The sequence below is a fragment of the Phragmites australis genome, chromosome 21, assembly GCF_958298935.1.
Source record: "Phragmites australis chromosome 21, lpPhrAust1.1, whole genome shotgun sequence".
NCBI lineage: Eukaryota > Viridiplantae > Streptophyta > Magnoliopsida > Poales > Poaceae > Phragmites > Phragmites australis.
The window spans coordinates 6,343,446-6,364,691 of NC_084941.1; the positions used below are offsets into that span (position 1 = coordinate 6,343,446).

General features: G+C 40.4%; 1 protein-coding gene across 3 annotated transcripts; it reads left to right on the forward strand.

Moving 5' to 3' along the window:
• The first annotated feature begins 1,251 nt into the window (after positions 1-1,251).
• LOC133903023 (uncharacterized) lies at positions 1,252-19,794 on the forward strand. Of its 3 annotated transcripts, none has more exons than XM_062344358.1 (32): positions 1,256-1,580; positions 2,498-2,585; positions 4,118-4,226; positions 4,315-4,413; positions 6,016-6,058; positions 6,448-6,519; positions 6,629-6,724; positions 6,822-7,055; positions 7,122-7,305; positions 7,823-7,934; positions 8,022-8,108; positions 10,455-10,593; positions 11,558-11,648; positions 11,789-11,851; positions 11,932-12,041; positions 12,190-12,294; positions 12,574-12,647; positions 12,912-12,987; positions 13,179-13,415; positions 13,839-13,910; positions 14,472-14,543; positions 14,633-14,697; positions 14,783-14,885; positions 14,956-15,087; positions 15,181-15,324; positions 16,557-16,664; positions 16,749-16,799; positions 17,323-17,400; positions 17,490-17,603; positions 18,473-18,666; positions 18,810-18,891; positions 19,100-19,794. In XM_062344358.1, the coding sequence occupies exons 1-32, from the start codon at positions 1,494-1,496 to the stop codon at positions 19,286-19,288; spliced, it is 3,510 nt and encodes a 1,169-aa protein (XP_062200342.1). In that variant the 5' UTR covers positions 1,256-1,493; the 3' UTR covers positions 19,289-19,794. The 3 variants fall into 3 exon arrangements, with proteins under 3 accessions (XP_062200344.1, XP_062200342.1, XP_062200343.1); XM_062344359.1 differs by having other exon boundaries at positions 1,257-1,580; positions 18,822-18,891; XM_062344360.1 differs by lacking the exons at positions 7,823-7,934; positions 8,022-8,108; positions 10,455-10,593; ... (18 more) ...; positions 18,810-18,891; positions 19,100-19,794 and having other exon boundaries at positions 1,252-1,580; positions 7,126-7,299.
• The last annotated feature ends 1,452 nt before the right edge of the window (positions 19,795-21,246 follow it).

A 21,246-nucleotide genomic window follows, 5' to 3' on the forward strand; every position in this document is an offset into this window, starting at 1 on the left:
TGGTCAGGGATCTTACATTTCTCAAGTCTGACTTTAGAGGGTTGATTTCATTTTTTATGCTTGATTGTTTGATCAATTACAAGCAACTATTTCTATAGACAATTTCGTTAATTTGTTTGATAGAAGCTACATCGGTTCACTAATTATATAAACTTAGAGAAGCCAATGTTAAGTCATGCTTTTTTTTTCAAGTTTCCCCCTACTTTGGGAGATATTACAAAACACCATGTTTTTCATTTGCGAGTTTGCCTATTTTTTTATAGTAAAAGATACCCTAATATGCTGCTCATCATCGTCTTCTTTGACCCCCTCCCTCTTACCGTGTCGTCGCTACACGTGTACACTCGTTGGCTTCTCTCGTCACTGTGGACTGGCCTCTCTCTCGATTTCTTTAGCAAAGCAGAAAAACTATATACCCCTTTAGACCTAAACCATAACAAGCTTAGTAAGTGTCACTTTGAGATCATATGAGCCGATAGTGTAATTTGATTCTTCAATAGTGCTACTAACGAGATTGAAGAAAAAACCCCTAAGTTTTTATACTTCTATAAAATATACGAGTTACGGCAGATCCGATCGATCCCCACTGTCCACTCAAGTTGATCAAACGATCATCATGCAAAGTTGGATTCCGTTTGCCCATCTAAAAACACGTTCAATCTTCTATTATTTGCTTTCCATATCTATATATCTAATATTTACCTTCTATATATTTTAAAAATACATTTAATATCTCATTATTTGTCCTATATACCTACACATTTAATATTTAACTCCTATATATTCATCGTCGGGTTTCTCCAGAGGGTGTGTCATATCCCGCATATCGCATACAACGTCGATTTCTCCAGAGGCTACGTCACCTCCTGCATTTTGCCTACTATGCCAGTTTTCTGGAGATGGTATGTCGTTGTCCGCATGTCGCCTCCACCGACGTCTACCACGGAGATCGTCTCCATCACACTATTTTTATACTAATATACTATACATGAATTATTTTCATCTCCTCACACATCGGTCACCATCTAGATCTTACTCACAACATTTTTTTTACCTTTTCAAATTACTATATCCTAAATCGATTCTATATAAGTGTGCTATTACTAGTAACAAATAAGAGAGTACAACTTTTCTCTTCTGAAAATTCGCCAACATTCAGTTTTTTTTAAAAGAAAATCGCGAACACTCCGTAAAAAAAAGAAATTCACGAACACTCCGCTAAAAAAAAATCGCTAACACTTGGATCGATGACTACACAGAACTCGGAGTGCCAGCAAAGCACGCCGGCTGCGTCTCTTCCATCCCAACTCCGCACTCCGGCCCAAAGCCGAAGCGAAACCATCCAGCTACTCATCCAGCCCCACCGCTGCCTCACTCCCCTCGCCAACTCCTCCAGTCCTCCACGCCCGGCGGGGTGGCCGCGCGCCGGCGGCCGAACCCTAGGCGATCGCGGAGACCCAACCACCCGCCAGGCGCGATCGGGAGCCGCCGCCATGCAGGGCTTCCCCGGCGGCGCCCCCGACCCGCAGCAGCTCCAGGCCACCATGCTCGCCATCGAGCAGGCCTGCTCCCTCATCCAGGTCTGGTTCCGCAGCCCGCACCCTCGTCGGCGGCTTAATTCCGTGTATTCCGTGCCCTTGTGCGTGGTTTAGGGCAGTGCTCTTCGGTGCGCGCGTGGGCGTTTCTGCTCGACTTGATTGTGCTCTTACGCCATTTCACGTTTGGTTGGTGATGATTTGCTTGTGCTATGCTGAGTTTGCGGCACTTTGTTTATTTAGTCATCGCTTGCTGGGCTGATTCGTTGTGCGTCTCATGCGCTGCTGACCAGTGCTTCTGTGTGGATTTGGTGACAGGATTCAGTTTGATGTGGTTGGGATGAGGTTTAAGCGAGGATAGGGTGTTTTTTTGGGACTTTGAATTGATTACTTAATTTTAGGTGGTTTTGGGTTCCTCAATTGGTTTCTTAGGGTGAGTTTTTGGTACCTCAATCAGTTCGAACACATTTTAATTTGTTCTGAATATTAAACTCGTCATTAGTGATGATTTTTTAGTTTGATTTTGTGTTTCTCAAGTATGCGATCTCTGTGCTAGGAAATACTGATTCAATTTGGTGTGGGGAGGCTTCAACGATATTTTGATCCAATTCGCTGGGTAGCCAGAAGCTCTTCAATTCAGATGTTGTGGAATCTCCATGTAGTGATTGTTAGGAGTTCTAAACACCACCAGGATAGCATGTGCTAAACACATTAATCTGCACCTGAGCCATGTTAAACACTTACTGCTTCTCACTGAAACATATTCTTTTGTTGTGATTTTGGATGCTTAATCTATTCCATGTCATTGAACAAGTTCTCTGAATTATGTGAAAATTTGTGAACAGGGGGTGTTATGGTACTTTACGTGCTTAGCATAATATGGCACTGGTGTTAATGAACTTGCCACCTTTCTGGTTATTGACTGCCATTCAATGCTTCAACGTTCATTTACCATTTTGCAGCTGCATATGAATCCATCTGAAGCAGAGAAAGTGATAAGTTCGTTGCATTCATCTCTGATGCCCTATCAAGCATGCAGATTCATTCTCGGTATGTGATCTATAGTTGTGCCTCTATGAAGAACTGGAATTGTTTCAAAATAGCAGATATTCACATTTTTCTGCTGACTGCCGAGTTAAATTTAGGACTTACTAGCAGAAACAATGACAAACATGTATTGAATATGTTCTTGCTATGTATATATATCTAACACTTTGCACTATACTGTAAAGTTTATTCTCTCTGATGCTACGCTGATTTCCTTTTCGGTGAGAAATGCATTTTTATTTGTTTGCATCTGCATTGTTGTTCTGCAGACTGCAAGTAATAAGTTTCATCCTTTTAGTTTCCCCCCCTATCTGGGGGTGTTTTCCGGCTATTTCAAGCAAAATGAGCTTAGTTTGGCAGACTTCTCGTAAGATCAATGCAAGAATCAATTGAAACCACTGCCACAAGCGCCCTTCGAAATACACAAGCTGTTTTCCCCCATCTTCAATTGGCCTATACTATTGCTTCTGTTCACATAATTTGTGATTGTGCTCTGTTTTGCATTGTGGTAGCTTTTCAGAGCACTTGTTTTCCACTTTCGGATGCAATAATTGGTTGAGACATCTTTGGATCCATAGCAGAAAATATCTTATAACGATTGGTGAAATTTCCATGATGAACTAGATTCCAAAGCAACACAGCACAGAAACTGCATACTGGCCCTTCGTAGTGTTAAATTTGTCAGTTGTAATTGTGAATGGTGATTGTTTTTGTTCACTTATTGTGAGCTTGTTCTCCAATCGTTGATTGTTTTTGTTTTTATCTGATACAAATGAGAACCATACTTATAGTGACAGGGGGGCTAAATGTCTTGAACTTGGAATGGTATAATCAATTAATCATGGTGAAAGTGTTTACCTGGATCAAAGCCATCATCTTCTGTATTTTTTCTCCTTATCCATCTCCCTTTGTGTGCATACTTCGTGGCTGTTTTCACAAAAGACCATTTTGAGAGGATGCTACAACCTTTTTTTCAGCCTTTCGGATATTTGTTCCGATTTTTGTACCTGTAGTGCCCTAAGAAGATCTTTTTGATGCCACAAGCATAAGCCTCAAAATTAGCAGGCCAGCAACCATCTACCTGGCATGTAGTTTCTAAATGAGCTTTAAGCTAAAAGACCTAAGCTTATTATTTGATATTTGAACTGCTGACTAACTATTGATATATCAATTGCTAAAAAAGGCTCAAATCAAGTTATTACTAATAGCCTACTAGCGTTTTATCAACTAAATGCTAGCATGGAACTAAAATGAGCTATCTGGAGTGTCATTATATTCATGTGCTGCAAAACTTACATCCACAATGAAGGTTGTCGATATGCTGTATGTTGTTCCATTCTACAAACTAACCATTCTATCCATTTCTTATCCGAATCGAGAAGCTTTGCTTAGCTAGCTTCATGGAGCTAGTCTTACAGATTTGCTTGAGAACTAAGTATTCTGTTCATTTCTCATCCTAATAATTAAGCCTTGCTCTTCTGTTGTGTAAAGTACTCAAGTTACTTGAAAAGAGCTGAAACATTGTTTTCTCCCAGAGAAATCCCAAATGCCGAATGCAAGATTCCAAGCTGCCGGTACAATTGGTGATGCGGCAGTAAGGGAATGGGGAATCCTTACAGACGACAACAAAAGAAGCTTAATACTGTGAGTTCTCAATTCGAGGGTGAAAGCTTGCATTTATTGTGAGAGCATCACATTTTTAGCGCTTACTACAATTCTCCTAACATTGTAGATATTGCTTGAGCTACATTATGGAGCATGCAAGTTCCCCTGATGGCTATGTGCAATCAAAAGTTTCTGCTGTGGCGGCTAGACTATTGAAAAGAGGGTGGTAAGTTTATATGTTTCTGCTTATTTTAGCAGTGTAATTTCAAATGAATCTCTTGTGTCTGGTGCTGTGTGTCTTCATAAAATGTCTTCAAATAGGTACAATAATCATGGGCATGCTGTGGATAATCGTCTTCACATATTTTTTTCACACATTGGTCTGTTGGGTTGGACGTGATTTTGTTCATGGGGTGGTTTGCGATTCATGCACACAATCCTTCCTGGAGATAGATTCACAGAATAAGGGCTGATTAGTTATCTTAGCTTATCCCTTCTCCACCCTGTACTGGAAAAAGGTTGGATATGGTGTTTGGGTGGGTAGTTCACACACACACACCCAAACACACATGGCGAGTCTATTATGCGCTTAGATGCACTGCAATTCACTGTTGCACCATCCCTAGTTACAACTCAAAAACTATCAGTTATGACTAAGAAAATAGTTAGTTACGACATCACAAATAGTTGAGTTACGATCACATGACAAAAAGGTATATAATTACGACTAGAGAAGGTATCCAAGTTACGACTATATATATTTGTAGTAACTGACATTTCTTGTGGATCACAACTATACTGCATTTGGGATCGTAACTAGGGGTGTGCACAGAGGTAAACAAGTTACGATCACATGACAAAAAGTACATAATTACAGCTAGAGAAAGTATCTGAGTTACAACTATATATATTTGTAGTAACTGATATATCTTGTAGATTGCAATTATATTGCTTTTGGGATCGTAACTGGGGGTGTGCGCAAAGGTGAACTACGTTGTGCCTAGGCAGCTCAACTCTAGTTACTGTTGCGTCACCCCTAGTTATAATCCAAAAAATAGTAGAGTTACAATTCGCAAGACAGGAAGTTATAACCAGATGTAAATAAAAAAATGAGTTGCAATTGCGTTATGGATGAACATAACTCCTAACGAATTTCTTGCCTAATGATGTACAACCTAAGGAACACGATTGTAATTATAGTACTCTAAAATGTAACTCTGATTCTTATATATATATATTAATTATAACTGATTGTAACTTGTTAGCTTCTCATGTTGCAATTATGTACTTCTGGACGCGTAGTTGTAACTGACAATTTTTTCAGTTGTAACTGGGGGTGTGCGCAGCGGTAAACTATTTTTACGGTTGTTGACGTGTGTTTGCTTGGTTTGGTGGTCAGCGTGCTAAATAGCTTATTCAACACGTTGGGAGTTAAATAGTAGTTATATATATTATTAAATAAAGTGATCCCTTATATTTTATTAAATAAAGTGATCCCTTTTATATCTTGCTCTTGTCAAGTATTTACTATGTGTGAAGTTAAAAGGGGAATATCGTATACATCTTTTGGGTGGCTCATCAACATTGTAATTTTAGCCTAGGTTCCTTGTCCAACTTGTAGTAGTGCCTAGATGCTATATAAATGCCTTTATTATATATGGCGATGCTTAAACGGCAGTGACATCATGAGGGTTACACAATACGGTCACCATGTTAGAAGTGTCCTTACAAAAGGGATTGTGATGAAGTAGAGATCTTTCTCCAAACCTACATCAACTAATCTTTTGGGATCCAAGTATATTTGTTTTGACATGGAACATATCTGCAGGGTTGAGTTTCCAGACCAAGACAAAGCAACTATCTTCTTTGAGGTACATACTTTTCTGGATGTTGACAGCTACGACCTGACCAATCAGGATTGACCTAAGATTTTTGTGCTTATGGATCTATATATAACAGAGATATACGTCATCTGAATTGGCTGCTAGACAAAAAAAGATATGTAACAGGAACAAATCCAAGCTGTTATTACTTTAAGTGGATCAGCTAGATGGATGAGATGATTTATCATTTTTGTGAATTTGTGGGACCTTTCCACCCGTGAGCAAACACAGAGCCTCCAATCTAAACACTCATTTTATTTTGATAATCATTTTTATTTTTATTGTGTCTTTCTTATCTGAATTTTAATCACTTCAATGTCACAGTGAAATTCTTTTTAAAACGCTTCTGTAAGTGCACTGTTTGATATCCTTTTCAGGTTGAGCAATCCATCCGTGGTATCCATGGGCCTAATCGACAGTTTGCTGGGATCAATTTCTTGGAAAACTTGGTATACCAAATTTCGTTAGGATGATATGATTGCTTGATTTGCTTCTTCATTTTTTGTATCCTTTCCCAAGTCCCAACTACTCCCTAATTGCATTTCATATCTGGTCTAGGTTTCAGAATTTTCCCCTTCGACTGCTTCTGCTATGGGCCTTCCTAAGGAATTCCACGAACAATGCGAATGGTCACTTGAAGTGCACTTTTTGAAGGTGGTTAACTTCCTTCCCAAATAATTAGGAGTTTCTGCAGGCATACTCTTTTACATGATAATATTTGTAGTTTTGACATGCCACTTCCTTTTGCAAGGACTTCTATTGCTGGGCACAAGCTGCTGTATTTAGCACCTTGGACAAAATTGTGAATTCAAATGTAAGTATACCGGAGGAGAGAGCATGTTCAGTGGCACTGCGCCTCATGTTTCAGATATTAAGCTGGAATTTCAAGCATACTGTGGAGCATGAGAATTCAGATGTGAAGATAAATTCTGGCTTGAGGAGCGATACCATAAATCTGAAGAAATTTGAACGTTCATTGGTGAAGGTAAATCCTTTGTTACTTGCATATTTGCTTGGTCCGCCTTATAAAGGTTTGCATTTTCCATTGTAGCCAGGGTCTGCGTGGAGAGATATTCTAATATCAAGTGGGCACACAACCTGGGTTTTGAACTTCTATACCACCCTGCGCCAAAAGTACTCATATGATACACTATGGGGTGATTCTCCTCTTGCTGTCTCCTGCAGACAGGTCATAGTGCAGTTATGCTCCTTGGCAGGCTCTGTGTTTCCTAATGGTATACTCTTATTTCAAACAGTTATTGTTTGTTTAAGAATTGGAAGAAGTCCACTTTTCAACCTTGAACTCGTCGGTTTGATTTTCAACCATGAACTATGAAACTGTCCACTTTACAACCTTGAACTCTCAAGACCGTCTAAAACACAACCCTGACCTAAACCTCAGTGGTTTTCGATGACAGATGGCATAAGTTAGCCCACAACAGCCCATCTCAGTGCTACACTACCAAGTCAGGTAAAACCACTCTTGTTTAGGTTAGAGTGGGGTAAAGTGGGCGGTTTGGATAGTTATGGTTTGAGAGTTCAAGGTTTAAAGCCAAACTGAGGCTAGAGTTCAAGCTTCAGAACTGAACTTTTTTCCTTAATAATTTACAAATTCGATATCCATGAAAACCTGTTGATGTTTTTTTAATTAAATGAAAACCTGCTTAATACTATCTCAACCTGGAAAGCATGTTAATATTTGCTTATGTGATCTATCTTAGCTAACCTTTTCAACTTGATTTCTATTCTCAGATAATGGAGATTCACAGGTTAAACACCTTATGCACATATTATCTGCTACCGTTCTATGGATCGAACCTCCTGATGCCATTGCAGCATCAATCCGAAATGGAGGAAGTGAAAGGTCCTCTTAGGATCCATATTTGCAATCTTTCTAAAAATTGAGCGAAACTTGAGAAATGCTGATGTACGGGATTCACTATTTTTGCAGTGAGTTCATAGATGGTTGCCATGTGCTGCTTTCAATGGCATCTTTGACTACTACCTTACTTTTTGATAACCTACTAAAGTCAATAAGGTCAGTTGTATTAAAGGTTTAGTCATTTTTTGGTAGTTTAGTGTTTAGTCCCACATTGCAGCTTAGGTCATGTTTGGGTAGCTTAGACCATTTGTTGTACTCCTATATATTAGCCAATTAGGCCTCGATACAACACTAGTCTATGTTTCGGTAGCTTAGACCATTTATTGTACTAATATATATTAGTCAATTGGGCCTCGATACAACACTAGTCTATCTGATCTGTAAGATGTTATCATAGCCAAGATCCCATAGTTACACCTCTCTTTTAAGGTTTGGCACACGACATCATAAGTTCAACAACTATATTTAATAACAAATGCATAATGACTGTTAAGGGTATAATAGTCAAGGGTATTATGATAATTTACTGGTCCTAGGGTTTCCTGACCAGCCTATGAAAGAAGCGGAAATGCGACTCTATATATTGCCCCTATGAGGCTATCATTGAATACAAGTTGCTACTCCTAATAGGATATTAGGGCTAGGTTTTCTTCTCCGGGGACGTCGCAACTCATCTCGATCTAGCCCACCCGCCCGCCGGCTCTCTCTTCCCGTCGACCTACCTTTTGTCTGTCAAATTACATGTCTTGCTAACTGGCTACCTCCCGCCCACCCGCTCGGTTTATTGGCTCCTCTCCCTTTGCCGCTGCTCCCGACGCTGCTCAGAGTCGGGCTCCTCTTCAGCGTGGATCTACAATTCGGCACCCGGATCTGCCACGCTAACACGTCATCGCATATGGATTTGCATGGGCGACCGATGTTGCGCATGGCCGCCACAGGCTGATCAGACCTCCCCTCAGAGCTCCTCACTAACATCGCGCGCTTTCGTTCGGCTTGCTCCTCCTGGCATCCACCATGCCCTCGCCGCTCGGCCCAACGTTCCGCTGGTCCCAGCCACCTTCTTCGACGTCTCCACCTCCCGCCCCCCCCCCCCGGTGGGATTCACTCTGCGCTGCCCTCGTGTGCTTGCTGCGTCGTCCGATGCTCTGCCGGCTAGCCTGCTCGCCGTCCGACACTCCGCCGGAGTCTGTGTCTACTGCTGGCTTCGCCCGTCTGTTGCCTTGGATGTCTGCTCTACACCGCGGTCTCCTTCGGCCACGACGCCTCCTCCTCTTCCCCGCTCTGTGCCGCGGCCTCCTTCGACCATGACACCTCCTCTTCCCCACCCCTGATGGCCATGCTCGAGGGCGGCGGTGGGGAGGGCTGTAACGGTGTGCTTTGCGCCTTCTCCAACGGTCTGTTGTTGTTTCCAAGGATGGAGGTGCTATGGGTGTTGATGCCTTGCGCTGGGCTCTGCAATGCTTGTGGTGCTCCAAAGTGCTTGCTGGTGGGCCTCATGTGCACTGCTACTGCTTGTGCTACTGGTGCATCACTGCGTAGTGCAAGGCCTTTCTTCCAGTTTGGTTTGCTAGACCATGCTTGCTATTTGGCCTACTTTGAAGATGGCTGATGCTCGCTACTTTTGTCTCTACTGCTCGTATCCCACTGCTGCCTGTTAGTGTCTTAGTCTTGTATTAGAGTCTTGCAATTTTGCTGCGTCCATCCAAGTCCGTTCGTCTTTCTTTGTGTTTGTCTATGCTGTGCGAGTTCACATATTTCTTCGTCAATTAGTTGATTTTTTTTTTTGTGTTTAGCCAATCTTTTCCGTCTTTATTGATGCAACAATGCAATCTAGATTTCTCCGTAGCTTTAGTGACAACTTTGTTTGTTGTCTTGCTACTTGTCATTGCTTTTGTTTGCAATTCTTGATCTAGGGCATCCTTACGTCATCTTGATCTTTTCGAATCTCTAATGACGATTTCGTTTGTCGTCTTGCTACTCATCGTTGTTTTGTTGTGATTTTTGACCAATGGCATTCTTTTGTCATCATCACGACTCTACTCATGTGCTTCGCTTTGCGCTCATTCGGTTTGATTTGATAGGGTTACCAAGGCTCCACTCTACAACGGCTTTGAAGAGACAGATTTTAGATGTGTCAGTTTTGTATTGTGTCTAACTTTATTACTTAGTATTACCTCTTTCAAATGCAACATTATTGCATACGCTTTGCATTTGAAGGGGATGTTAAGGGTATAATAGTTAAGGGTATTATGGTAATATCCTAGTCCTAGGGTTTCCTTCATGTACTCTATATATTGCCCCCTTGGGGCTACCATTGAATACAAGTTGTTATTCCTAACAATGACAAATTTCAAAAAGCTATAAATGTATATGACAAATTTGAAGAAGCTACTACTGTGAGTATATTCAGAACTTTGTGCACACTTTGCACCATTTATTCTTGCAATATCAGCTAGATTTGGCTTGCTATTTTCTTTTGTTGTAACACGGACATGCTTGCAGGCACTATGGGACAGTTAACCTGCTTTCTGCTTTGACGTCAGAAGCTGTCAAGTCGGTTCTGGATAACCAGAGTGAAGAGGAAACCTGGGGCTCAGATGCTCTTGATATTTTGTTAGAAACATGGAATGTTATTCTGGAGGTACTGCCCCTGATCTTTGCATCAAATTTAATATATATTTATGTGTGTTTTCCTTTTATGTAGTTTCCTTAACCAAATGCTTATTGTAGTACCAGTACAAGATTCCAGTGTGATACGATTGTTGGGTTTGGGTTTTCCCTCTTAGATTTGGGTAATACTTATCAGATAATAACTTTTGGGCATACTTTATTATTAATATTATTCTAATCGAGTACCAATGCTCATTCTTGTGCTCTTCTCTTGGATTACACCAGATATTTTGATTGTTCTAATACCATTTTGCCCAGTGTCTCCCTAAGTTAAAGAAATTTATGCGTGCTAAATTTTAATTGAAATCCATTGATCAACTAGCATTTAAGACCACAGTAGGGGCCTCCCCTACTGTTTTTCCTGTAAAAAAAAAACTAGCACTTAAGACAAGGATTTTAACTCTACGATAACTGTATCGTAGCAATATTGAGTTTACATGGATGAATTGTACAACAATAACATTTCCTTTTCTATATGCATGTTTACATGCTAATTACATTATTTATATTGCTGTGTCCTTTATTCCATTACAACTATAGCATCTCCCATCCTTTCAAAAAATTTAGTAATTAGATGTGCTTGACAGTTTACTTCACTTTCTAGAGAATGTATCGGAATACATACAAGATAAACATAAATCCTCTACATTAATGTTGCAGTAAATATTAGCTTCAGAAAGGGAAACATAAATTGTCTGATTATTTATTTCTTGAGCCATATGCGTCTGGAATGTTTTGGTACAGTTTTGCTTGTTGATAAAGACATGTTTCTGCATGGAAAGCTCAATTTACTGTCAAATAATTTAGATTGCACTTTGTCCATTGGGTGTAGCCAGCTTAGGCTTCTTAAGTTGGTTTATAAAGCTCATTCTACACTTCGTTTATTACACTACCATTAGCTACAGCTTAGAAGTTTGTTTTCCTGTTTTTCGCAGGACATTGATGCTGATAAAAGTCCTATCTCAGTTGATGGAGCACTTGCAGCTTCAAGTTTGTTTAAGATCATTGTGGAGTCGCATTTGAAGGGTACAAAATCTCTTTATGTTCTTGTTTAAATGTACCCTTGGACTCGAAGAATGTTGTACTTTATGGCATTCACATGTAAAATATTTTCCCTTCTTTTTTCATGTGCTGCATACTGATTACCTTTATTTTCTTTGACATAGCTGCTGCTGATTCTGCATGCGAGGATGCTGATGATACCGAATACTTTCATGTTTCTGTTTCAAGTAAAAATTCCATTGAGAATATACTGTTCACCCCCGCCCCTTTTGGATTCAATATACTAATGAAATACTTCTTGTTCCAGAGCGTGATGAGCAGTTGGCCTTGTATGCTCTGATTGCACGTGCAGCTGCTGACACTACTATTCCATATCTTGCACAATTATTTTCAGAACGATTTGCACGGCTAAGTCAGGTATTCTCGTTAGCTTCATCTTGTGATTTACCTCAGTTATTAAAAAAGGAGAAGCTATTACACGTCCATGCTACAGTAGCCTTCTATGCATTGTACTGTTGTAAAATTGTGCTATTTTTATATCTAATTTTTAATATACTTTTCGCAGAAAAATTGTGAAAGTGATCCTACTCAAACACTGGAAGAGCTGTATTGGCTGTTGTTGATTACCAGTCATGTCCTAACTGACTCAGGTGAAGGAGAAACACTGCTTGTAAGTACACTTCTCTTTCTTTCCTAGCATTATAGTCTTATCATGAGTATTGTTATCACACTTCATATAGCTGTTCATATTTTTCTGCAATTCTCAATTTGAATTCTTGCACATATTGGGATGCACTCACTATTATCATCTAATATTGCAAACAACATCAAATGTTGCCCTGAAAGCATGGCGTTCTTGTATGCTTTGTGTTGTATTTATAACTTTTAGCAGCTAAGATACTTGTCCTGATACTCAAAATTGTGCCTGTTATTAATTGATTTTGAACAGATTCCTGAAGCATTACAAGCTGGATTCCCCAGTGTGGTTGAAGCAGCACAACATCCTGTAGCTACACTCTCCTGGTAAGAATATTTGCCCCAAAGTTTCTTTATTTTTGTTTCCTGGATAGCCAGGAAACTGGCTGTTGTTTTTGGAGTTTTTCAGCGAAAAATAGAACCACCTGCCCTACAGTTTTTTTAAGCGAAAAAATAGAACCACCCAGCCTTAGACTCTCTTGACATTGTTGACCATATTGTAGCAAGCTCTATCCTCTACTGGGCACCGTATGATCGTGTTGATGCTATTATGGCAAGACAACATGATCAGCTTTTCTCTTTGTAATGCAGGTCTATAATAAATTTTTCCAGGCAGTGTCTAGATCCAGGAATTAGGGCGAAGTTCTTCAGTCCCCGTCTCATGGAGGTACTTTTCTGTCTTCGTCATCTTCTTTACTTAAAAGATTCCCTTTTGTTCTGGACCCAAGTTCACCAATATATTTTATGTGCATGGTTCTTCCGACCGTCATTTCTGTTTTGAAATCAAGGCTTATTTTCTTGTAGACTATGCTTTATACTTCCTTTTGGACTTATCCTAATTTCTGTATGGGTTGGCAGGCTGTGATTTGGTTCTTAGCCAGATGGGTTGCAACCTATTTAGTACCACTTGACGTGAGCAGAGCACAAGTAAACAGAGCAGAGATTGATGGTGTGGGTACAAATGGAACCCAACATTCTAGAAAAGTGCTTAACAGTTTTGCTTGGGAGAACAACCAAGGAGAGCTCATTCTTGATTTTGTTGTTCTCATTTCGATGTTAGCACTTACTACATATCAGGGCGAAAATGAGCTGCAGGTAAGCTTTGCTTTTACTTTTTAATCCGCGATGATTCATAAGTGTGTGCCCACACATGCTTGCCTATGTCATTTTGCAGTGCCAAATGTGAGAACACTGCTAGGCCATCTAGTAAAACATTATTAACGTCTTGACTTCACAATCTTCGAGATGCAACTTTGACCTCTATCACACTATATTTCTAAAAGTATATGAAAGTATATTGCATAAGTCTCCAGATTTTTTTCATGTGACTGATCCAAAATACCAAATATTGTATAATTGACAAAATATCAATAGTGATGATTGTTGAGTGCACGCTTCCCACGTTTTCAATAATTCCTTAGTAGTATTTGTTATTGACAGTTAACATTCAAAAAGCTTCTTTCTGGCTTTCCAATTTGGAAGTTATCCCTAATCTTTTGCTTTGATTCCTGTTGCCAGACACTGACATGCCAAAATCTACTTGCTACGGTTGTTCGACGGAAACACACATGTACTTATCTTGTTCAGTTGGTAAGCCAAATCAGCTGCTATAACCCATGTTTTTTTTAAAAAAAATTCTTGCATGTTGCATATATTAACATGCACACACTAAAAATATTTGTAGCATATATATTATCTTGTGTATGGTAATTGCCTGTTTCAGCAAACACACACCAGTTCATATTATAGATTCTTATCCTAATTGCTAGAAGTTGAAATATTAATGACGAAAAAGATATTAATTGTAAAAAATTATGCTGGTAATGATTCAGGATGATTTGAATTTCAAATTTTCAGATGCACTACATTAAAAGTGCCATTTGGAGTACCTTCGTGTTTACGCTGTTCTCTTTTCCACTCAGTCATTTATGTACTTGCCTCACAAGTTTAGTATTGGCACTGCTTATGCACGTTGAGACAAATTTGTTTTCTTGTGGCACGCCAAACAAAACAAAATTGGTGGATACTCTTAACAAAAGCTACCTGTGATATTCATCGAATGAAACATACTGTGCTGTAATCATTGTAGAACTTCTGTGTTTTTTCTTAGTTTGTCTCGTAATCATTGTGGTACTCTATGTACCATTCTAGGATTCATGGCGTGACCTTATTAGAGCTTTTGCAAGTGGACGCTCTTTACTTTCATTGAGTGGACGTTTACAAGTAAGTGATGTAGCTTGTACATATCATGCTGTTTTAATCTATGCCTTCATACTGTAAAGATCTTTGCTTTTGTTGCCACTTCTTCACAGAGATCTCTAGCAGAAACACTTGCCTGTGCAGCTTCCTGCATCAAAGATCCTGAAGCATCTGCGCAGTAAGCCTATTATTAACTGCTGGTTGTGTTATTCTAAGAAATAAATACGAGACGTTTAACAATGCCTGCATTGGTTGCTTCAAAGGTATCTGAGGGACCTCATGGGTCCAGTTGCAGGGTGCCTAGTAGAGAATGCTAGTAGGAGTGATCTCAAATCCGTGGCGCAGCAAGCAGATTTTGTTTACATGGTAAGTCTGCATGATCTTTGCTTTGTGTTCTTTTAGGCAAGAATAATAGGAAATAAGTAAATAACTGTAGGTATGTTGCCTATTGGAACGACTAAGAGGAGCTGCTAGAGCTGCTCAACCCCGTACTCAAAAGGTTCTATTTGAAATGGGTCATACTGTGATGAACTCACTCTTGACTCTTCTGGAGGTCTACAAAAATCAGGTAATGTAACTCCTCTATTTTTCAAGCATCCTACTATGACTATACAAGTGAACCTTGAAGATCATACAGTGATGTTTTTGTTTTGTTCTTTAGTCTACAGTTGTGTACATGATACTCAAGTTTGTGGTTGACTTTGTTGATGGCCAAGCTGTATTCCTGGATGCTAAAGAAACATCAGCTTTGGTGAGCTTTTGCCTGCGATTGCTTCAGATATACTCCTCTCATAATATTGGAAGGGTAAGAGTGTGAGTTCCTACTATTTTGTTATTGTGTCAGAATAGTTTTCTCCTATATCATTGTGTAATGATTATGTCTCTCACACGTGTGTGTGTGTTTTTCTCACATGCCTTTGCTTAAGTGTTTGTCACAACTGCATGGTGCATAAGTGCATCACTATGTTAGGTGTAAGTGCTGATGGTCTGATGGTGTTTTCTGTCAGGATAACACTTGCGTGCTGTTACTTCTGGCTAGTTAGTAGTTTGTGTCAGTTCAGTGTATAAGCAACCTCTGGTTGTATGCAAGTTGTGCTCTGACATGTGCATGTTCACATGGGTGAACATCAGTAGTGGTAGTGTAAGTCAAATAGCATGTCACGGTCATTAAGTTGTTATCAGTAGTTGGCTGGATATTTGTTGTAATGGGCTGCAGGTTGGACAAAGACGTTTTGCTTTCTCTGGCCACTAAGGCCATATCTTTGTAATCTCTTTTGCTATAAATAGAAGAGCACACCAGAAAAGCTACAGGCAGTTTTGGCAGCGCAAAACTCTCCAGAGTTCCACTTCGTGTGTGTGTGTTCTTGTCCCTGTGTCTCCAACATTTTCCTTAAGAAAGGCAGTTGCTAGAGCTCCGTTATGAAAGGGAATCATCTAATGTTGCAAGTTCAAAGCTCTAATAGAAATGTGGAGGAGTTGAATTACTGAATTAGATTACCAGTCGGCATTAGATATCTTATGGTTTCAGATCAACTGGGAACTGAAAAGGTTCATAAAGAAAAGATTGTGACCATTGTACTAAAACCTGTAGCAGTGATCTCATGATACTAATTATATTTCCCCCCTCTTTGCTGGTGTTACCCCTGTTCATTTATGACAGCTTCCCTATGCCAAATTTGTTTTCTAATTTTTTTTGTTGCTTTTGGTGCTTCTGTTTTAATTTCTGCAGAAATGCTAATCTCATTAGGATCTCCCTGTTCATAGAAAAGATGCAATTGGAGTTGTCCAGTAAATGGAACAAACTATTGCATATAATTTGCTGTGTGGTGATAATAAGTGAAACTACTGCAGGTTTAGATACTCTTATCAAATGTAGATTACTTAAATAAAGTCAGTTAACAAAATTAACATGAGTGATATAATATGGTAAAAAATGGTAAATGCTGCTTGCAGTTTGTGTGAGTGATCTCCCAACAGTAATGTTTGCAGAAAATTTTCTCTGAGGCTGAATCTTTTGTGTGTCTCGCTTTCTTGTAGGTAATGCTCTCACTTTCTTCAAGTCTGCGTAGTGAGTCACAAGCAGAAAAATATAAGGATTTGCGTGCTTTGCTTCGGCTTCTAACAAATATATGCTCAAAGGATTTGGTAACTTTTGTTCCCTTACACTATGTTATGTGTTGTTTGACCAAAGGTTCCCACATAACTAAGAGACACTATTAACAAGTGCAGGTTGGCTTTCTGTCTGATAGCAGTGTTGAAGGTTCACCAGATATTGCAGAGGTATACAGCTGATGTTTTTGCAATATTGTTTCTTACAGAAAATTGAAGTGCAGTACCTCGAGTTCTATCTTTCCTGTTGAGTGCTGGATTGTTATGACTTATAATCACCAACAGAAAGCTCCAGAACTTTGATAGTGCACATCTACCATCAGTAGCCTGAACTCTTCTGTACTTATGTGTCATTATCATAAAACCACTAGGATAAAGGTCAACCAACCAATTAAGGGAATCAGGTTCTTATATGACCTTGTATGTCAACACACACAAAAAGTTTGTTCAGATAGGTAGCTAGCCTTGGGATTTGACCTATGTAATTGGAGTTTCTCCAGTTCTTCAACATCATAAAGTGCCACACTAAAACTGAACTATCTGCCTGGCTGATCGGCTGGGGGGAAACTTAATGAGCTTTCTGGTCGAAGGACATTTATCATTTATTTGTGCAGCCACATACATTTCATTTATTCTCATAATGAGCTAGCTGTAATTAGTTTGAGACTTGATAATGGAGATGTTACTTTCACAGGTTATCTATGTTGGTCTTGACATTGTGACTCCGTTGATATCTTTGGACCTTCTGAAGTACCCTAAACTCAGTCGTGATGTGAGTCATTCTGAGTTTTTTTGTTCTTATTTGCTGTAACAGAAGATAATGGCGATCAAATGCTAATAGCAAATCGGATTTCTTTGCAGTATTTTGTACTTGTGTCACACTTGTTGGAAGTGTATCCGGAAAAGGTCGCTCACTTAAATAGGGATGCTTTTGCAAGGATTATTGGAAGTCTTGAGTTCGGGCTGCGCAATCAGGCATGCATATTTTCTAGAGTTGCATTTACCCCTCTACCGTATTGTTCATGTTTTAAGTTGATTGTTAGAGACTGGTTTTGGGCTAAACAAGCATCAGTAAGTTCGGGACAATTGCTGCGTGAAATGACCGAATCTGATTCTATTTTTGCTTGAAGTTTCAAATAGCAGCAGCATTGATAGCAGTAAGTACGGGACTGCTTCTTTGATTGGAACTACTGAGGAGTTGGTAGCACCGGATCCTTTCTTTTACTTCAAAAATTAACTGTTGTGCATAGGAAAGGCCAGACAGTTTCTGCAAGACATAGCTTGGGTGGTCATTTATCTGGATCCGTGCAGGCAAAATGGCTGACGTTGACCTTGTCAGTGCATTTTAGGGTGCCAGGCTATCAAGGGGAAAATAGACATCTGATAGAAATTCACTTTCATTAATAATGTCACAGTCTCACAGCCAGGGCATAATTGTACTTAGTTGTTTTAAACAGGTTTTGAGCTTGGATAAACTACAATTATCGTGGTTTATAATTGGTGACACAATTAGTGCTCAATGGGTACTACGTGTCTACGTCCCAAAGACACAGCTGTACCATAATGCTCATAAGTTGGTCAAAATCCACCTTCAGAAAACTCACTGAACAAGTGTGACCTTAAAAGAAAGGTGTAATTTGCATGTGGGGTGGTGTTGTGTTCTATACGTTTTATGGTCATTGCCCATACTCTTTCAGTTTTTACGGAAACAGGGTTTTGTGCTCTCCAACGCTAATTATGAACAGTTGTAAATTCCCTTTATGTGCTCTCCAACAGAAACACCCTTTATGTGCAAATTTATATTCTTCGAGCTGATATAGCTAGGATTGTTTGCCATGTTGCAGGATATCGATGTTGTTGAGAGGTGCCTGGCAGCTGTAAATGCCCTTGCTTCTTATCATTTCAAAGAAATACTGGGGGGCAGAGGACTCAACTCACAGCTTATGGAATCTGAAGGACCAAATGGCAAACTGCAGGAAAGCATACCAGGTCACTTCTTGAGGGTTCTTCTGCAACTACTCTTGTTTGAAGATTTCAGGTGAGTTATGCAAATTGTATTTCTACATTGACTAGCTTTAAAGTACTACGGAGTAAGTGATGTCAATTTTGTTTGGCGTACTTCGTCAATCTTTTCTTTGGTAGTTTCAGTGCTATGCAAAGTACACTTCTAAGCCCTTGCAGTACTGTTTGCAGAATGGAACTAGCAGGTTCTGCTGCAGATGCTTTGCTTCCATTACTTTTCTGCGAACAGGAATTATATCAGGTCTCTCTCCCTCCCCCCCTCTCTCTCTGCATTTTGTCTTACAGATGATAGAAGGACAAATTGTTAGATACATGGACCATATACTGAATCCATAACCATCAGGTCCTTTTTGTTTTGTAATAGACCAATTATTATCAGATCAAGCACAAAACCGATACTTATTTTGATATTTCGCTATATTTTATTCTCATTTTGTTTCTCTCTGCAGAGACTGGTCCATGAGTTGATTGAGAAACAGCAGAATCCGACAGTGAAATCAAGGCTGGCAACTGCATTCCATAATCTCACTAGTTCAAACAATCTCTCAAGCTCGCTTGATCGACCAAACAGGCAGAAGTTTAGAAAAAATCTCCAGACTTTTCTGGCCGATGTCTCAAGCTTCATGCAGATCAAGTAGATGCTGTGTCATAGAACCAGCGACATTTTGTCTGTCAATTAAACCCGGAAGTTCTGGTACCATTCTGGCAGGAGTGAGGAGTGTATGTGGGCATAGCGGGGTGGAGTGATGAGCAAGGACGCTGACATGAAGACATCTGTATCCAGTAATCTTGAAGGGGTCGTGTCACCAGAAAGGATAGGAAGACGCCAAAGCGTTTGAGGATCGCCATTCGTTGCTGCGTTTCCTGGAAAAGAGCGAGACATCCGCCCTTGAGATCGCCATGTAAATGGTTTCGTTAGACACGCTATACAGAAATGTGAGAAATGGTGGGAATTTTGTTGCGATAGAACTTCATGTGCTTAATCTTGCAGTTTCCCACAAGTAGAAAAGGATAGGATTGGTTTTAGCTGGTTAGCGCGAGATGGTCAGCTGGTGTAAATTGTGCCCGTCATACTGTACTTAATCATGCCTCATCACTTGAAAGACGAAGCGTCACGGCTTGCTGTGACCAGATGGGTTCATTATTCTTTCTCGTGGCCTAGGATCCCCAAAGAAGACTTTGGCTGGACACTTCCAGCCACATGATGGAACAGCATCATCGCGAGAGGTCTTCAGCCTTTCGCAGTTTTCACCAGATTTTGCCTGCACTTTTGACGAGTTAGCCATCCTATCCTCAGGCTTTCAGCAGCGGGGGCACTGGCTCGTGTGAGAATCTCTAGGCTTTCAGCATCACTCGTGTCACCACTGGGCAGCGTTGCCGCTGCGTGTCGGTGGCTGCATGCCCAAAGGGGTTGTAGCCAGATCTCGGATCGAACATTCCGTGTGCAAGCAGAAACGGGGCCAATCGGTTCACGTGAACAGTGCGAATGCAGACGAGCGATGTAGGAAGACCCTACCACCTCTCTTCTTCCTTTCTTCATCCATGACAAAAAAAAAATTATTGGAGGTGCTCGCTGGCATCTATTGACTGGTGAAGCATTAGGGCGCTGGAGCGTTTTTTTAAGTACAAATACACACGCACGTCTTAACACATAAACCTGTGTGCACCCTGGCTCCTCTAAAACCCGAACCCGGGGCGGGTAGGGTGTTTGCCACTCACACCCCACCACGGCGCTTTCTCGGTACCGAACGGAAGACTTCCCACGAGAGTCGAGCGTGTTCGCAGGGGGCTGGAGCGGCTTGATCCGCACCTGAATGCATGTGAACGACACTGCTTTAAACTCGACGGGATCCAGCTCGTTGCCCATTCCCATGAAGGCGTATGGTATGGTCGGCCGGTATTTACTTCTTAAACGCTAATATTGCTGATTTAGTTATTTGCTACGATATTATGTGCAAATCTATAGTAAATTTCCGTATGTCCTTATCGATTCTAGTAAATCTAAAATTTCCGTAAAGGAAAATGTCCATTCTGGTAAAATTTTGCTTCCGGCCACGTAACAGCTGATGCCAACATATCAAAGTGACTAACATAATTGCTTTTTAGAATGCCATAGCAACATCAAACGAGTCTAAAATTGGACCATAAATAAATAGGATGGAATCGGAGCCTCCTCACGAGACGAAGCACTGAACCACGGGATGACACGCCGGGAAGCAGTAGCGCTACTATTCAATGGAGTGGATCCCACTGGATGGACGCCGACACAGATCATTCCCCGTCTAATCTAGATTTGTTCCGTTCCTCCCCTCGCACACGGGCGCACCACATTCCTTCCCCATGACAGCAGCAAGCAACGCGGCGCCTCCTCTCCAGTGTTACTGCACACCATGTTTATTTTTTATTTTTTATCAAATTGGACATTTTAAATATGAGTCGAGTTCCGACAAAAATTTTAGTTGCATTTTGCGTATCTATATTTTTTTATCGAATCAAATACCTAAATTCGAATCGGACTTTACACCCATATCCGTGTTAGATAACACCGCTCCTCTCGTAAATTGTAACCCGGCCCGGCCCGCCCAGCCCAGCCCGG

Bases quoted from the DNA above. Each gene is read 5' to 3' on its own strand.
- LOC133903023 (XM_062344358.1), top strand. From the start codon at position 1,494: ATGCAGGGCTTCCCCGGCGGCGCCCCCGACCCGCAGCAGCTCCAGGCC. The intron at 10,594-11,557 runs GTACTGCCCCTG...TGTTTTTCGCAG, and splicing joins CATGGAATGTTATTCTGGAG to GACATTGATGCTGATAAAAG. The intron at 14,544-14,632 runs GTAAGTGATGTA...ACTTCTTCACAG, and splicing joins CATTGAGTGGACGTTTACAA to AGATCTCTAGCAGAAACACT.